At 40.0% G+C, this 17,196-nt stretch overlaps 2 protein-coding genes across 2 annotated transcripts in view; both read left to right on the forward strand.

Annotated features, from left to right (window-relative positions):
- MYO10 (myosin X) overlaps positions 1-17,196 on the forward strand; it is a 241,303-nt gene that overhangs the window by 184,535 nt on the left and 39,572 nt on the right. The window lies entirely within an intron of this gene.
- On the forward strand, positions 10,290-11,856 carry LOC141264119 (uncharacterized). The gene has a single exon (XM_073676433.1). The coding sequence runs from the start codon at positions 10,290-10,292 to the stop codon at positions 10,995-10,997; it is 708 nt and encodes a 235-aa protein (XP_073532534.1). The 3' UTR covers positions 10,998-11,856.

Here is a 17,196-nt window from a genome sequence, read left to right on the forward strand (position 1 = left end):
TCTATTTTGTTGGTGAGGCTTCCGGCATTAGTGTACATGCATTTTATGAATCTCTCTGTACCTCTATTCCTTCTTACTTTATTGACTGTTCTAACCCCACCCCCAATTTCTTTATTCGTGCCCAGGTCACTATCTGCACTATCTTCCCCACCTATAAAATGAATACCCTCCCCCCCAATCCCTAGTTTAAACACTCCTCCAACCTTCTAGCCATTTTCTCCCCCAGCACAGCTGCACCCTCCCCATTGAGGTGCTGCCGGTGCCTAGCGTAGAGTCTGTAGCCAACTGAGAAGTCGGCCCAGTTCTCCAGGAACCCGAATCCCTCCTTCCTACACCAGTTCTTGAGCCACTTATTTATCTCCCTAATCTCCCGTTGCCTCTCTGGCGTGGCACGTGGTACCGGTAGTATTTCAGAGAATACCACCTTGGAGGTCCTTGCTTTCAGCTTGCAGCCTAATTCCCTGAAATCATCTTTAAGGACCTTCCACCTACCTCTAACTTTGTCATTTGTGCCAATGTGCACCATGACTGCTGGGTCCTCACCAGCCCCTCCCAGTAATCAGTCAACCCGATCAGCGATGTGCCGGACTCGAGCGCCAGGTAGGCAGCACACTGTTTGACGATCCCTGTCTTTGTGACAGATTGCCCTATCTGTTCCCCTAATAATTGAGTCCCCCATTACCAGTCCCCCAAGTCACACACTTACTTTCGTTTGCACTTACACTCTGGTCACACTCGCTAAGGAAGAAGATTTAAAGAGTATTTTTTTGTTTGTTTTTTCCCTTTTGCAGCAATGCACCCTACAGCTCAATGCACTTCCACTGAATAGAAATGTTCTTGAGGCAGAGGTTTTAACAGAATGAGCTGAAGGTGATAAGGCATACAGAGAGATTTCCACACGATCTGCCCTGGGCAGTTCACTATTTGAATTGATGAACATCTCTGTAATCTTCTAAATTTTATTTTTGTTTTTCGTAATGCCATTTACTAATTTATTAGTTATGACAACTTTGTTATTTATCGTATAAAAAGGCTGAAAGTGAATAGACATGGGTAATTTCAGTTAGTTTTTATTATGTAGAGCACACTTTTCTAGCTTCCGAAACTTATTTGTTTCGGAACTCGGGCTGCTAGTCAATATATACATTTACATTTAAATAAAAAGAAAAATACCACAAGATAAATCAGAGAAGATGGCAAAAAAGATGCTTCAGAAAAACGCAGTTTTCTTGAAGCGTCTTTTGCAGGAAAAACAGTTGCGCCACATTTAAAAAACAAGTCATGTGCACATACCCTTAGTCCCTTAGTTTATGTTGACATGACATGCGGGTTTAGAGCGTGTCCGCTCCAAATGTCACCTGAAAAAGCCCTCATAAACCACTCCAAAGAATCTTCCTATTCATTTCTATGTAAAAACGACTTGCTGGATATATGTTCATGCTTTTGAGTGTCTTTCAATCGCTTCAGGTTTCCAAAGATGCCAAGTAATTAAAAGAAATGAGTTGACCATTCTTAAGGCATTTTTCACTTGGAAGACACTTCGTACTTTACAATAGGAATGAATGAGAAGGCAAAAATGTGTTTTGTGAGCATTTCTGTCCAAAAATGCTCACATTTTACTCATTGCTTAATGAAGTTCAAAAAATCCCTGAAATTTGCTCCCCTCAAAAAAAAAAAAAAGTACAAGAAATGCCCCCAACAACGATTACAAATGGATTAAAGAAACTCCCCAAAGAGTGTGCGAAAAGATCCTTCAGGGGAAAAAACACTGCAAAAGTGTTGGCGTCCCTGAAGCAATTTCTGTTTGATAACTTTGTCATTTTCACCCACCTGAAATAAACATGGAGTGAATTCACACACGACATATTGAAAATCATCAGTTCCATTTATCTGAAAAAATCCACAACATGTGAGCTCGCCTTTCGGATATTTATTCAACAAATTTTCTGCTGTGAATTTAGTAACTGAAAATCCACAGAATATTACTGTACCAGCATTGTAAATAAGATTTAAAGGGGTTGTCCAAGCAGTGGACTTAAATAATACACACTAATCTAAACAAAACTCAAAACTATACTCACCTCCTGTACTGGTGCCTTTTCAGCGATGTAGGCGCTGGTCCTCTTGGGGCTCGAGTGACATTATTTTGCCACATCAGCCCTGCAGCCAATCGGTGGCTGCAATTGGACTGCTGTGCTCTCATTCCCCTCGGACAACCCTTGGACATCTTTGGGAGGTGTGGGTGCAGCAGCCTATTAGCCACCCCTGATTGGCTGCAGGCTTACATAGCATTACAATGTCACGCAAGCCTTGGGAGACTTGGCGCCACCATCTCTGTAACGGTGCCAGTATGGGAGGTGAGAACAGGGTATTTTTATTTTACAATGGGGAATGTAGTATTGAAGTAGGGGTTGTTTGAGTAATGGACAGCCCCTTTAAGTAAATCTCATTCTCATGCTGCGAAAAAAGTAGATGAACCTGTGTAACCATGCATAGGGTGAAAGGTGCGTAAAATGTGGACATTTTTTGCAGTGAAATTGACAGAAAGTATTTTTTGCTGCGGATTTCACTGATGGTTTTATGCTGCAGAAGTTTGGCATGGGATACAGGGGAAGTTATCTTCCATTGAATAGCATAGCCTCATGTATATATGTTAGAATTCTCGGCTCCTTCCACCTACAGCAGGCTTATAAGCTTTTCTATAGTGTGGCTTGTAGGTCCGGATTCACATTATGTGACATGTGATTGATAGATGGACTTCAATATATGATATGTTACATTACACCAGGAGTCTTCACAGCACCAGCTTCTACACCCTCTGGATTTTTATTCCATTCATATTTAGCATCATTACCAGCCATCATTAGCGGACGCCATATTCTTCACATTCCTTGTATTGTGAAGAGCCCATTATTGAGAAGAACCACTGTGGATGACTTCAAACTGACCAAGTTGCCTTGGAAATGGTTGGAGAAGACTTACAATGCTCCAAAAGCTCTCCCAGAGAGTACGCCTCATTAATAAGTATTCCTAGGCGGTGCTGACCTGCAGCAGGTTGTCTATTTTTCTTAGCGTTGACTGTTCCAAGAATGCTATTTGTTTTAACCTCAAGAACTTTCCTGCCTGCACAAGTTCTTTAAGTACACAGTTCTAGTGGTTGTTTCTTCTGCCTGCTGCCAGTTCCTTGTGTATGCTGATACACTCAACCTGCAAGGCTATCTTCCAAGTCCGACTTCCTTTAAGCAAAAGAAGGAATGAATTGAACAATCTCAGCCAAAGATATCACATGGGGGACTTGAAATACCAGCCTGCATAAGAAAGCCTTGTTCTGTGTGTGCTGGGAGCCTGTGCGCACTGCTGTCCAATGCCTGCTAGCATGCCGCGAGCTACGCCGAGAGAGGAATAAAGGAAAGGTAGGTAGGTGAGCTGCTTTCCTTCCATGTACCAAGGCTTAGGGGTTCATTGCAGGGGCTCAACTGGCCCCATGTCTGGATTAAATCCCTGGATGCTGGATCCAAATCTGCGGATTCAGGAATTATCTACCTTACATTATGTTTTATCACAATCCAGAAAGTTTCCATATATTGAATACACATCCATTTACATTCTATATATCAAATCCTTTTCACTAGATTGTAGTGAACTTGAAAAATTAGGATAAAAATGCCGCACGTTCATTCTGCCATTGGGGTGGGTTTATTACCAGTGTATAGATTTGCTTTCCATTTACACCTGTCGCTTATGTCTCTTGTATTGTTATTGCCAATCAGACAGAAATTCAGAATTCAAACGTTTCTACAGATGTAGCAGGACTGAATATGTCAGGACGGTTTTCTCCTGGATGTAGTATTGTGGCAACCCTATGAGCAAAGAATTAACCCCTGTACCCCTTTTACTATGAGTTCTGCACAAGGCTCCCATGTTATTAATTGCTGCAACATCAGCAAATAGATAATATAGCAGAGCTCATCTGTGCTACATCTTATATAATATTCAGTTTTACTGCGTTAATATGCTCAGCTCTTTTGCATTGTAGTATCAGAAGCTTTTCACCTGCTGTTTCAGCTATGGCTTATTGACATGCTCAACGCTACTAATACTGACAAACTTGGCCATTGTGCAGATCAAACTCAGATATACTGTACGAAAAACTCGGCTCTGCTGCACACACGCAGCTCTGCTACATTACCCTGCTAAGCTGCAGTGACAGCCCCCGATCATATACATCAACAGGGTCCGGACTGATAGAGCTGACATTAATAGACACTATTTTGTGGATGATATCTAGAAGCGTGCACTATTCACATCCAGCTTCTCTATTCATTGTGTGTCTATGAAGACCCAGATCTGACGATGGAGGAATCTCAGAAACCCGATAGTGGAGTCTGACGGCAATCCAGTCACATCCCAATTATAGGGCAGTCAGATCATTTCATTCCTCTGTCATCCTGGCACCATCGCTAAAAAAAACACTTTATGAGATATCAGGACATTTGAGCAAGTTTATTTTTACACTGCTTTCTTTATCTATGTGTTAGAAAACGGTCACACATTCAGTATTTGGTCAGTATTTTACCTCAGTATGTGTAATCCAAAACCAGGAGTGGGTGATAAATACAGAAGTGGTGACGTGTTTCTATTATACTTTTCCTCTGATTGTTCCACTCCTGGTTCTGGATTACACATACTGATGTAAAATGCTGACCAAATACTCAACGTGTGAACGTGGCCTTAAAATGCACATGCACATTACATGTACTAATGTAAAGTATGTAAGTTCGGATACCCCACTGATTTTAGATGTCCTCTAAGTTAGGATACCCCACTGCTATTGCCTAGACCAGGAAACTATTGGAGATGTATGAGGGTCTCCTGACTCCCCTGATAGCACAAGTCAGGGGAGAGAATGAATAGAAATCTTTCCAGCTATAGGTTAATAGTAGATTCTGATCAATACATAGAGTATGAATAGGCATGCTGAATTTTAGCATGTTCCATGCGTTTTTCCTCACCGAAGATAAGCTGTTACATCAACATATACGGTACCCCTCTCCCCATTGAAAACATGTTAGAATTTAGCTAAACCAAAGTGTATGGGCTCCTATAGATAATAACATGTTTCCATCATCTCCTAAAGGTGCCCCCCCCCAAAAGTAATATATATGTGTATATAGGTATATATACGAGATATATATATCTATATATATATATATATTCTGTATCCAAAAAGGATAGAGGCACCAGTCCAAGGTCCAAACATATACAGGTGCATCTCACTAAATTAGAATATCATCAAAAAGTTAATTTATTTCAGTTCTTCAATACAAAAAGTGAAACTCATATATTATATAGAGTCATTACAAACAGAGTGATCTATTTCAAGTGTTTATTTCTGTTAATGTTGATGATTATGGCTTACAGCCAATGAAAACACAAAAGTCATTATCTCATTAAATTAGAATACTTTATAACACCAGCTTGAAAAATGTTTTTAAATCCGAAATGTTGGCCTACTGAAATGTATGTTCAGTAAATGCTCTCAATACTTGGTCGGGGCTCCTTTTGCTCCAATTACTGCATCCATATGGCGTGGCATGGAGGCCATCAGCCTGTGGCACTGCTGAGGTGTTATGGAAGCCCAGGTTGCTTTTATAGCAGCCTTCAGCTCGTCTGCATTGTTGGGTCTGGTGTCTCATCTTCCTCTTGACAATACCCCATACATTCTCTATGGGGTTAAGGTCAGGGGAGTTTGCTGGCCAATCAAGCACAGTGATACTGTTGTTTTACACCAGGTATTGGTACTTTTGGCAGTGTGGACAAGTGCCAAGTCCTGCTGGAGAATGAAATTTCCATCTCAAAAAAGCTTGGCAGCAGAGGGAAGCATGAAGTGCTCTAAAATTTCCTGGTAGACGGCTGTGCTGACTTTGTTCTAGATAAAACACAGTGGACCTACACCAGCAGATGACATGGCTCCCCAAACCATCACTGATTGTGGAAACTTCACACTAGACCTCAAGCTGCTTGGATGGTGTATCTCTCCACTCTTCCTCCAGACTCTGGGACCTTGGTTTCCAAATAAAAATTGGAACTCTGGGACCTTGTGGAGTGTGTCAATGACTGACTTCTGGACGTTTGTCAAGTCAGCAGTCTTCCCCATGATTGTGAAGCCTACTGAAAAAGACTAAGGGACCTTTTTAAACGCTTAGGAAGCCTTTATAGGTGTTTTTTGTTGAAGGGAACCTGTCACGTCCTAATTGCTATGTACACTGCCCCCATAGCGTTGTTAGTGATGAAACTAATTGCATCACTAACAACGCTATGGGGGCAGTGATAACAGTGACTAGGACGTGACAGGTTCCCTTGAATTATTTCAATTTGCTGAGATAATGACTTTTGTGTTTTCATTGGCTGTAAGCCATAATCATCAACATTAACAGAAAAAAACACTTGAAATAGATCACTCTGTTTGTAATGACTCTATATAATATATGAGTTTCACTTTTTGTATTGAAGAACTGAAATAAATTAACTTTTTGATGATATTCTAATTTAGTGAGATGCACCTGTAAGTCATTTAGTGACCCATAGAGATGGTGACGTTTCTTTCTAAATGTGGAACTTTTTCAGGCCCCTTACCCAGCGCTCCGGGTAGGGTCTTCCAGAAAAACACCTGAGTTTGAAAAAGTTCCATATTTGAAAAGAAATGTCGCCATCACTATGGGTCAATAAATAACTTAGATGTTTGGACCTTGGAGTGGTGCCTCTATCTTTTTTGGATATTATTGAGGTTTGGTTTTGCATGGGAGGCTTTGCACCCGCCACTCCAATTTGCTACTGCTAGTGCTGAACCTACTGTATATTTTTGTTTTTATATATATATATACTGTATATATGTATATATACACTACTGTTCAAAAGTTTGGGGTCATTTAGAAATTTCATTATTTTTGAAAGAAAAGCACATTTTTTTTCAATGAAGCGAACATTAAATGAATCAGAAATACACTCTATACATTGTTAATGTCGTAAATGACTATTCTAGCTGCAAACGTCTTGTTTTTATTGCAATATCTACAAAGGTGTATAGAGGACCATTTCCAACAACCACAACTCCAGTGTTTTAATGGTACATTGTGTTTGCTAACTGTGTAAGAAGGCTAATGGATGTTTAGAAAACCCTAGAAAACCCTTTCACAAGTATGTTAGCCCAGATGAAAACGGTTTGGCTGATTTGAGAAGGTATAAAATTGACCTTCCTTTGAGCTAGTTGAGAATCTGGAGCATTACATTTGTTTGTTCTGTGAAACTCTCAAAATGGTCAGAAAAAGAGAACTTTCACGTGAAACTCCACAGTCTATTCTTGTTCTTAGAAATGAAGGCTATTCCATGTGAGAAATTGCCAAGGAACTGAAGATTTCCTACAATGGTGTGTACTACTCCCTTCAGAGGAGAGCACAAACAGGCTCTAACCAGAGTAGAAAGAGAAGTGGGAGGCCCCGCTGCACAACTGAGCAACAAGACAAGTACATTAGAGTCTCTAGTTTGAGAAATCGACGCCTCACAGCTCCTCACCTGGCAGCTTCATTAAATAGTACACGCAAAACGCCAGTGTCAACGTCTACAGTGAAGAGGCGACTCCGGGATGCTGGCCTTCAGGGCAAAGTGGCAAAGGAAAAGCGATATCTGAGACTGGCTAATAAAAGGAAAAGATTAATATGGGCAAAAGAACACAGGCCACAGACATTGGAAAGAGGAAGATTGGAAAAAAGTTTTATGGACAGACGAATCAAAGTTTGAGGTGTCTGGATCACATAGAAGAACATTTGTGAGACGCAGAACAACTGAAAAGATGCTGGAAGAGTGCCTGACGCCATCTGTCAAGCATGGTGGAAGTAATGTGATGGTCCGGGGTTGCTTTGGTGCTGGTAAAGTGGGAGATTTGTACAAGGTAAATGGGATTTTGAATAAGGAAGGCTATCACTCCATTTTGCAACGCCATGCCATACCCTGTGGACAGCGCTTGATTGGAGCCAATTACATCCTACAACAGGACAATGACCTAAAGCACACCTCCAAATTATGCATGAACTATTTAGGGAAGAAGCAGGCAGCTGGTATTCTATCTGTAATGGAGTGGCCAGTGCAGTCACCAGATCTCAACCCCATTGAGCTGTTGTGGGAGCAGCTTGACCGTATGGTACGCAAAAAGTGCCCATCAAGCCAATCCAACTTGTGGGAGGGGCTTCAGGAAGCATGGGGTGAAATTTCTCAAGATTACCTCAGCAAATTAACAGCTAGAATGCCAAAGGTCTGCAATGCTGTAATTGCTGCAAAGGGAAAGGGAGCATTCTTTCACGAAAGCAAAGTTTGAAGGAGAAAATTATTCTTTCAAATAAAAATCATTATTTCTAACCTTGTCAATGTCTGGACTATATTTTCTAATCATTTTGCAACTCATTTGATAAATAAAAGTATGAGTTTTCATGGAAAACACAAAATTGTCTGGGTGACCCCAAACTTTTGAACGGTAGTGTATATACGAGACCTTGGTCTTTATTGTCAGGCTGCAGCGATGACATAATAACTGTGACTGCTTCAGCCAAACAGTGGGCTCAGTGGTCTCGTGCCTTCTTCTTCAGGCCTGCTGTCTGCAGAGGTCACATGCACTGTAGTGCCGAAAAAAACACTGCAACCTGTCAACACAGACCAAGGGTAGCAGAGTGGCAGTGCTGAACCTGCAAATGCAAGCCTGCAGAATTAAAAAAACAAGTCTTAGAAAACCTTTTAAAGACAAGAATTGAAATTATTACATTGACAATATATGATTATGTAGATGAGTGCTGAATACAATCAGGGGTCTAATATATGATTTGGGGTGGTGGTAACAAATTTATACAAATATATACAGTGCCACAAGCTGGTATGAGGTATCCTCCGCTCAGCTACGACTAGATGAGACTGACCTAGATATCTCAATAGCTGGTTGAATGCAGGACCTTGGTTTTGTGATTTCGGTGGTTTCGTATTTTTGCCTTGAATAGTTGCCTTCTTCCTATCAGACAGATACGAATAGAATTCCCTGTTCAGTTATTAGTGGCAGACAAAGAATGTACACCGTGTTTTCTGCTCTTGAAAGGGGTTTCTGTGTTCTCCAAACATGACAATCCCATAATTCAGGTCCCAAAGACAAGTGATTATTGCACAGTGTATTAAGTAGGACACATACAAGACCCTTCTAACCCCCAAAAGGATTATTCATCCTCTTGTGTAAAACACAAATTGCTTTTTCAAAAATTATTGATTTTGCCCTCAATTAAGAGTTATTTTCTTAGAAGAGGCCACCAGTGTCTGATCACTGGGGTTCAAGTCCTAGGTCATTAATGGTCATTTTTAAACGTATGTAATATATGTATGTCAAACAGTTAATGATCCATACAATTTCCACAAAACCATTGCAGTCATAGAGCGCAGTACCACTAGTCTCCACTTGGCGACCAATCTAACATGGAGAACCTCTTTACTATTACAATATTATAGACATAAATCTTGAACTCTTTCGTTCCTGTCCATCTCATAGCTTCTTACTAATGCCCTTGGCGGTGAGATTTGCTGTTAGGATGATTGCATATATAGTAAATCACTGTTCTTCACACATCATTGATTAACAGCTCCTTATCTAAATACCCCTGCTTTGTTTTTCGGCTCTTCCAGTGGAAAGTTGAAGAATAAATCTTTGCTTAATTAAGATTTGGATGTAATTTATGTGTCACTGAGAAGTCCTGTATTTCCCTGTGCTCAGATTGTAGCTATTGTCTCAATGCACAAAGGGATTCTGCTGTCTAGTAGCTTGACGTGTGTTTACCAGACAGGACAAATATATACAAGTCAGGTCTGGAGGGGTTTTTTTGTTTTATTTCAAGGTACTGATTGAATTGTAACATTGTGCTGCTTTATGGTATATTGAAATTCTGCTGTAGTTGTGAATCCCACAGAAATAAGCTTTGTACATAGCACAGTACACAACGTGCCAACTTTCTCAAGGATTTGTGGATCAGCTTTGAGAAAATGTGGCTTTAATAGTTTCTTAGCAACTTGAAATGATTTGTACGGGGGAAAGTATTTTATTGTGTTCCCATGTTCCAACCATTAAGAGTCATCCTTCCACAGCGTGTTCCTCTTTCAAACTAAAATAACCTTTATAAATCCAAAGTTCCAGCCAGAGCAGAGGACAGATAGATATAATATATACACATATACATAAATATATAGAGAGAGAGAGGGAGAGGGAAATGGAGAGGGAGAAGGAACGGGAGAGGGAGAAGGAAAGGGAGAGGGAAATGGAGAGGGAGAGGGAAATGGAGAGGGAGAAAGAAAAGGAGAGGGAGAGGGAAATGGAGAGGGGGAGGATAATGGAGAGGGAGAAAGAAAGGGAGAGGGAGATGGATAGGGAGAAGGAAAGGGAGAGTAAGAAAGAAAGGGAGAGGGATATGGATAGGGAGAAGGAAAGGGAGAGGGAAATGGAAAGGGAGAGGGAAATGGAGAGGGAGAGGGAAATGGAGAGGGGGAGGATAATGGAGAGGAAGAAAGAAAGGGAGAGGGAGATGGATAGGGAGAAGGAAAGGGAGAGGGAAATGGAAAGGGAAAGGGAAATGGAGAGGGGGAGGATAATGGAGAGGGAGAAAGAAAGGGAGAGGGAGATGGATAGGGAGAAGGAAAGGGAGAGTAAGAAAGAAAGGGAGAGGGAGATGGATAGGGAGAAGGAAAGGGAGAGGGAAATGGACAGGGAGAAGGAAAGAGAGAGGGAAATGAAGAGGGAGAAGGAAAGGGAGGGGGAGAAGGAAAGGGAGAGGGAAATGGAGATGGTGAAGGAAAGGGAGAGAGAGATGAATAGTGAGAAGGAAATGGAGAGGGAGAAGGAAAGTGAGATGAATAGGGAGAAGGAAAGGGAGAGGGAGAGAGGTCTTAAGCAGGTAGGAAAAAAATGCTTTAAAGAATAGAAATGTAAATAGTTTATTTTTACTGTATCAACAAAATGCAAAGTGCATGAACAAAAGAGAAACCTAAATACAGTGAATATTTGGTTGCTCTGGGATATGCTCTATATACTGCATATTGATATACTTTAGGTCTAGGAAAAATATATATGCTGTGTATATAGATATATCATACATCTAGATAAAGATAGATATGATAGATGGATGGATAGATAGATAAATTTAATCAACTAAAGGTTAATACAATCCATTGTATAAAAATAAGACAGCCATGAAGCGGCAGATGCAATGTAATAAGCGTCCAATAGCCTGTTTATCATGTTAATCTAAGAGACTGATTTTTTTGAAAATGGATAACTGCAGACAATGGAGGAAGAGAGGCGATGCAGTGGCCATACCGTGCAGAAATTAATCATTCAGAAAGTTTAATTGGCTTGACGTTAGACCATATTATTAACACATTATGGGGTAACTGCGGAAATGTCCCTAGAGATTTCCTCATAAAAGACATTCTACAAGGTCATGATCTTGCCGAAAATCTGCTGCCATGCGAAACTGTCAAGTGTATAGACGGGTCGTTAACCATGGTGCAGATGTTCTGGAACAAGTGTAGTATTGCTGTATAGATGCAGCCATGTAGCCATGTAGTCCTGGTGATAGATAGATAGATAGATAGATAGATATATGGATAGATAGATAGATAGATAGATAGATATATGGATAGATAGATAGATAGATATATGGATAGATAGATAGATATATGGATAGATAATACATAGATATATGGATAGATAGATAGATAATAGATAGATATGGATAGATAGATAATAAATAGATGGATAGATAGATAAAGGATAGATGGATAGATAGATAAAGGATAGATAGATACAGTGGGGAAAAAAAGTATTTAGTCAGCCACCAATTGTGCAAGTTCTCCCACTTAAAAAGATGAGAGAGGCCTGTAATTGACATCATAGGTAGACCTCAACTATGAGAGACAAAATGAGAAAACAAATCCTGAAAATAACATTGTCTGATTTGGAAAGAAATTTTTTTCAAATTTTGGTGAAAAATAAGTATTTGGTCAATTACAAAAGTTAATCTCAATACTTTGTTATATATCCTTTGTTGGCAATGACAGAGGTCAAACGTTTTCTGTAAGTCTTCACAAGGTTGGCACACGCTGTTGCTGGTATGTTGGCCCATTCCTCCATGCAGATCTCCTCTAGAGCAGTGATGTTTTGGGGCTGTCGCTGGGCAACACGGACTTTCAACTCCCTCCAAAGGTTTTCTATAGGGTTTAGATCTGGAGACTGGCTAGGCCACTCCAGGACCTTGAAATACTTCTCACGAAGCCACTCCTTCGTTGCCCTGGCGGTGTGCTTGGGATCATTGTCATGCTGAAAGACCCAGCCACGTTTCATCTTCAATGCCCTTGCTGATGGAAGGAGGTTTGCACTCAAAATCTCATGATACATGGCCCCATTCATTCTTTCAAGTACACGGATCAGTCGTCCTGCTCCCTTGGGAGAGAAACAGCCCCAAAGCATGATGTTGCCACCCCCATGCTTCACAGTAGGTATGGTGTTCTTTGGATTCAACTCAGCATTCTTTCTCCTCCAAACATGACGAGTTGTATTTCTACCAATCAGTTCTACTTTGGCTTCATCTGACCATATGACATTCTCCCAATACTCTTCTGGATCATCCAAATGCTCTCTAGCAAACTTCGGACAGGCCCGGACATGTAGTGGCTTAAGCAGGGGGACACGCCTGGCACTGCAGGATCTGAGTCCCTGGCGGCGTAGTGTGTTACTGATGGTAGCCTTTGTAAAGTTGGTCCCAGCTCTCTGCAGGTCATTCAATAGGTCCCCCCGTGTGGTTCTGGGATTTTTGCTCACCGTTTTTTAGATCATTTTGACCCCACGGGGTGAGATCTTGTGTGGAGCCCCAGATCGAGGGAGATTATTAGTGGTCTTGTATGTCTTCCATTTTCTAATTATTGCACCCACAGTTGATTTCTTCACACCAAGCTGCTTGCCTATTGCAGATTCAGTCTTCCTAGCCTGGTGCAGGGCTACAATTTTGTTTCTGGTGTCCTTGGACAGCTCTTTGGTCTTCACCATAGTGGAGTTTGGAGTATGACTGTTTGAGGTTGCGGACAGGTGTCTTTTATACTGATAACAAGTTCAAACAGGTGCCAGTACTACAGGTAATGAGTGGAGGACAGAGGAGCCTCTTAAAGAAGAAGTTACAGGTCTGTGAGAGCCAGAAATCTTGCTTGTTTGTAATTGACCAAATACTTATTTTTCACCAAAATTTGAAAAAAATTTCTTTCCAAATCAGACAATGTGATTTTCAGGATTTGTTTTCTCATTTTGTCTCTCATAGTTGAGGTCTACCTATGATGTCAATTACAGGCCTCTCTCATCTTTTTAAATGGGAGAACTTGCACAATTGGTGGCTGACTAAATACTTTTTTTCCCTACTGTAGATGAATACATAGAGGATAAACAGATGGATAGATAGATAGATAGATAGATAGAGGATAGATAGATAATAGATAAGTAGATAGATGGATTGATAGATAAGTAGATAAAGATAGATTTATATTAGATAGATATAAGATAGATTTATATTAGATAGATAAATATATAGATAGAGGATAGATAGATAGATAGATAGATAGAAGATAGATATATATTAGATAGATAGATGTAATATAGATTTATATTAGATAGATAGATAGATAGAGGATAGATAGATAGATAGATAGATAGATAGATAGATAGAGGATAGATAGATAGATAGATAAGTAGATAGATATAAGATAGATATTAGATAGATAGATAGATAAATAGATAGATAGATAAGTAGATTGAGAGATAGATAGATATAAGATAGATAGACATATGGATAGATAGAAGATGGATGGATAGATAGATAATGGATAGATAGATAGTTATATGATAGATAGATAATAGATGTATGGATAGATAGATAGATAGATAGATAGATAGATAGATAGATAGATAGATAGATAGATAAATAGATATATGGATAGATAATAGATATATGGATAGATAGATGTTAGATAGATAAATAGATATATGGATAGATAGATTGATTGATAGATAGATAGATAATAGATATATGGATAGATAGATAATAGATATATGGATAGATAGATAGATGATAGATAGATAAATAGATATATGGATAGATAGATAGATAGATAATAGATATATAGATGGATAGATAGTTAGATAGATAGATAGATATATGGATAGATAGATAGATAGATAATAGATATATAGATGGATAGATAATAGATATATAGATGGATAGATAGATAGATAGATAGATAGATAGATAGATAAATAGATATATGGATAGATGGATAGATAGATATATGGATAGATAGATAGATAATAGATATATGGATAGATAGATAGATAGATATATGGATAGATAGATAGATAGATATATGGATAGATACAGTACAGACCAAAAGTTTGGACACACCTTCTCATTTAAAGATTTTTCTGTATTTTCATGACTATGAAAATTGTACATTCACACTGAAGGCATCAAAACTATGAATTAACACATGTGGAATTATATACTTAACAAAAAAGTGTGAAACATCTGAAAATATGTCTTATATTCTAGGTTCTTCAAAGTAGCCACCTTTTGCTTTGATGACTGCTTTGCACACTCTTGGCATTCTCTTGATGAGCTACAAGAGGTAGTCACCGGAAATGGTCTTCCAACAATCTTGAAGGAGTTCCCAGAGATGCTTAGCACTTGTTGGCCCTTTTGCCTTCGCTCTGCGGTCCAGCTCACCCCAAACCATCTCGATTGGGTTCAGGTCTGGTGACTGTGGAGCCAGGTCATCTGGCGTAGCACCCCATCACTCTCCCTCTTGGTCAAATAGTCCTTATACAGCCTGGAGGTGTGTTTGGGATCATTGTCCTGTTGAAAAATAAATGATGGTCCAACTAAACGCAAACCGGATGGAATAGCATGCCGCTGCAAGATGCTGTGGTAGCCATGCTGGTTCAGTATGCCTTCAATTTTGAATAAATCCCCAACAGTGTCACCAGCAAAGCACCCCCACACCATCACACCTCCTCCTCCATGCTTCACGGTGGGAACCAGGCATGTAGAGTCCATCCGTTCACCTTTTCTGCGTCGCACAAAGACACGGTGGTTGGAACCAAAGATCTCAAATTTGGACTCATCAGACCAAAGCACAGATTTCCACTGGTCTAATGTCCATTCATTGTGTTCTTTAGCCCACACAAGTTAGCAGTGGTTTCCTAGCAGCTATTTTACCATGAAGGCCTGCTGCACAAAGTCTCCTCTTAACAGTTGTTGTAGAGATGTGTCTGCTGCTAGAACTCTGTGTGGCATTGACCTGGTCTCTAATCTGAGCTGCTGTTAACCTGCGATTTCTGGGGCTGGTGACTCGGATAAACTTATCCTCAGAAGCAGAGGTGACTCTTGGTCTTCCTTTCCTGGGGCGGTCCTCATGTGAGCCAGTTTCTTTGTAGCGCTTGATGGTTTTTGCAACTGCACTTGGGGACACTTTCAAAGTTTTCCCAATTTTTCGCACTGACTGACCTTCATTTCTTAAAGTAATGATGGCCACTCGTTTTTCTTTACTTAGCTGCTTTTTTCTTGCCATAATACAAATTCTAACAGTCTATTCAGTAGGACTATCAGCTGTGTATCCACCAGACTTCTGCACAACACAACTGATGGTCCCAACCCCATTTATGAGGCAAGAAATCCCACTTATTAAACCTGACAGGGCACACTTGTGAAGTGAAAACCATTTCCGGTGACTACCTCTTGAAGCTCATCAAGAGAATGCCAAGAGTGTGCAAAGCAGTCATCAAAGCAAAAGGTGGCTACTTTGAAGAACCTAGAATATAAGACATATTTTCAGTTGTTTCACACTTTTTTGTTAAGTATATAATTCCACATGTGTTAATTCGTAGTTTTGATGCCTTCAGTGTGAATGTACAATTTTCATAGTCATGAAAATACAGAAAAATCTTTAAATGAGAAGGTGTGTCCAAACTTTTGGTCTGTACTGTATATAATAGATATATGGATAGATAGATAGATAGATAAAAGGGATATAATGGAAACAAGTTACAATACTTGCGGAGTCCCTTCTTCTTCTTCGCACAGCCGCCATGCTCACTATGGGCTCACAGCGAAGCATGTCTGCGTTATATACACAGGAGTCCTATGAAGAATAAAAGCTTTCGCTCTGCGTCTGCTGTCTGTGACATCTATCAGATCAGCTGTTGTTTTTTGTTTTTTTGTTTTCTTTAAAGATGAATTTGAAAAGTTTTTGACTGCCGGAAACTTACAGATAAAAGCATCGATGTGTGTAAATGCGGCAGATGATTGTTACTGTTACTCAATCTCTTTTGCCTCAAAAATGGAGAAACATTTTGACTGCAGTGCCGTATGAAATCCTCCCTGTAAATACAGATTTCAGATATAACAGACTGTTACTATTAAACTGTACTTGAACTTACATGTTTTATTTGCAGAAGTCTTTTCGAGACCTGACATGACTTCTAGAGATACACATTACTGCAGAGTCACTGGTCCGGGACATGTGCTTTTTTTGTTTTGTTTTTTTGCAATCCTCACAAATCTAATGTGAAAATGTTTGAGTTTTCCTGGAAATTCAGGAAATTTGATATTAAGTTGATTGTAAACAGATGGATTCGCTCATCTCTAATTTCTCAATATATTAGGTTTCATAGCGTTGTCAGGGTATATCCTACGGCATTAGATAAACTGTCAAAAATGGCACACAGATCACGAGATGTCCCTTGGATGGGGCAGCATGGTGACTCAGTGGTTAACACTTGGTGCTTTGTGTCCTGGGTTCAAATCCCACCAAGGCCAACATCTACAAGGAGTTTGTATGTTCTCCCCTTGTTTGCGTGGGTTTCCTCCAGGTTCTCCGGTTTCCTCCCACGTTCCAAAGACATAGTGATAGGGAATGTAGACTGTGGGTAGAGTGATGATAATGTCTGAATATGATGGCGCTATATAAGTAAAATAAAAGGCTCTTGGAGAATGTGGCAGCAATGCAGAGGTGGTGCAGTCACTATAGCCTCATTCTTCTGCACACCTCTATGCTGTGTACTGTTCTGCCTGGTTAGGACAG

Source organism: Phyllobates terribilis, unplaced genomic scaffold (assembly GCF_046119375.1).
Source record: "Phyllobates terribilis strain yellow unplaced genomic scaffold, ASM4611937v1 Scaffold_4__5_contigs__length_816908805, whole genome shotgun sequence".
Taxonomy (NCBI): Eukaryota; Metazoa; Chordata; class Amphibia; order Anura; family Dendrobatidae; genus Phyllobates; species Phyllobates terribilis.

What these genes read in the sequence shown, in the direction of transcription:
- LOC141264119 (XM_073676433.1), top strand. Translation starts at nt 10,290, where the DNA reads ATGGAGAGGGAGAAGGAACGGGAGAGGGAGAAGGAAAGGGAGAGGGAA.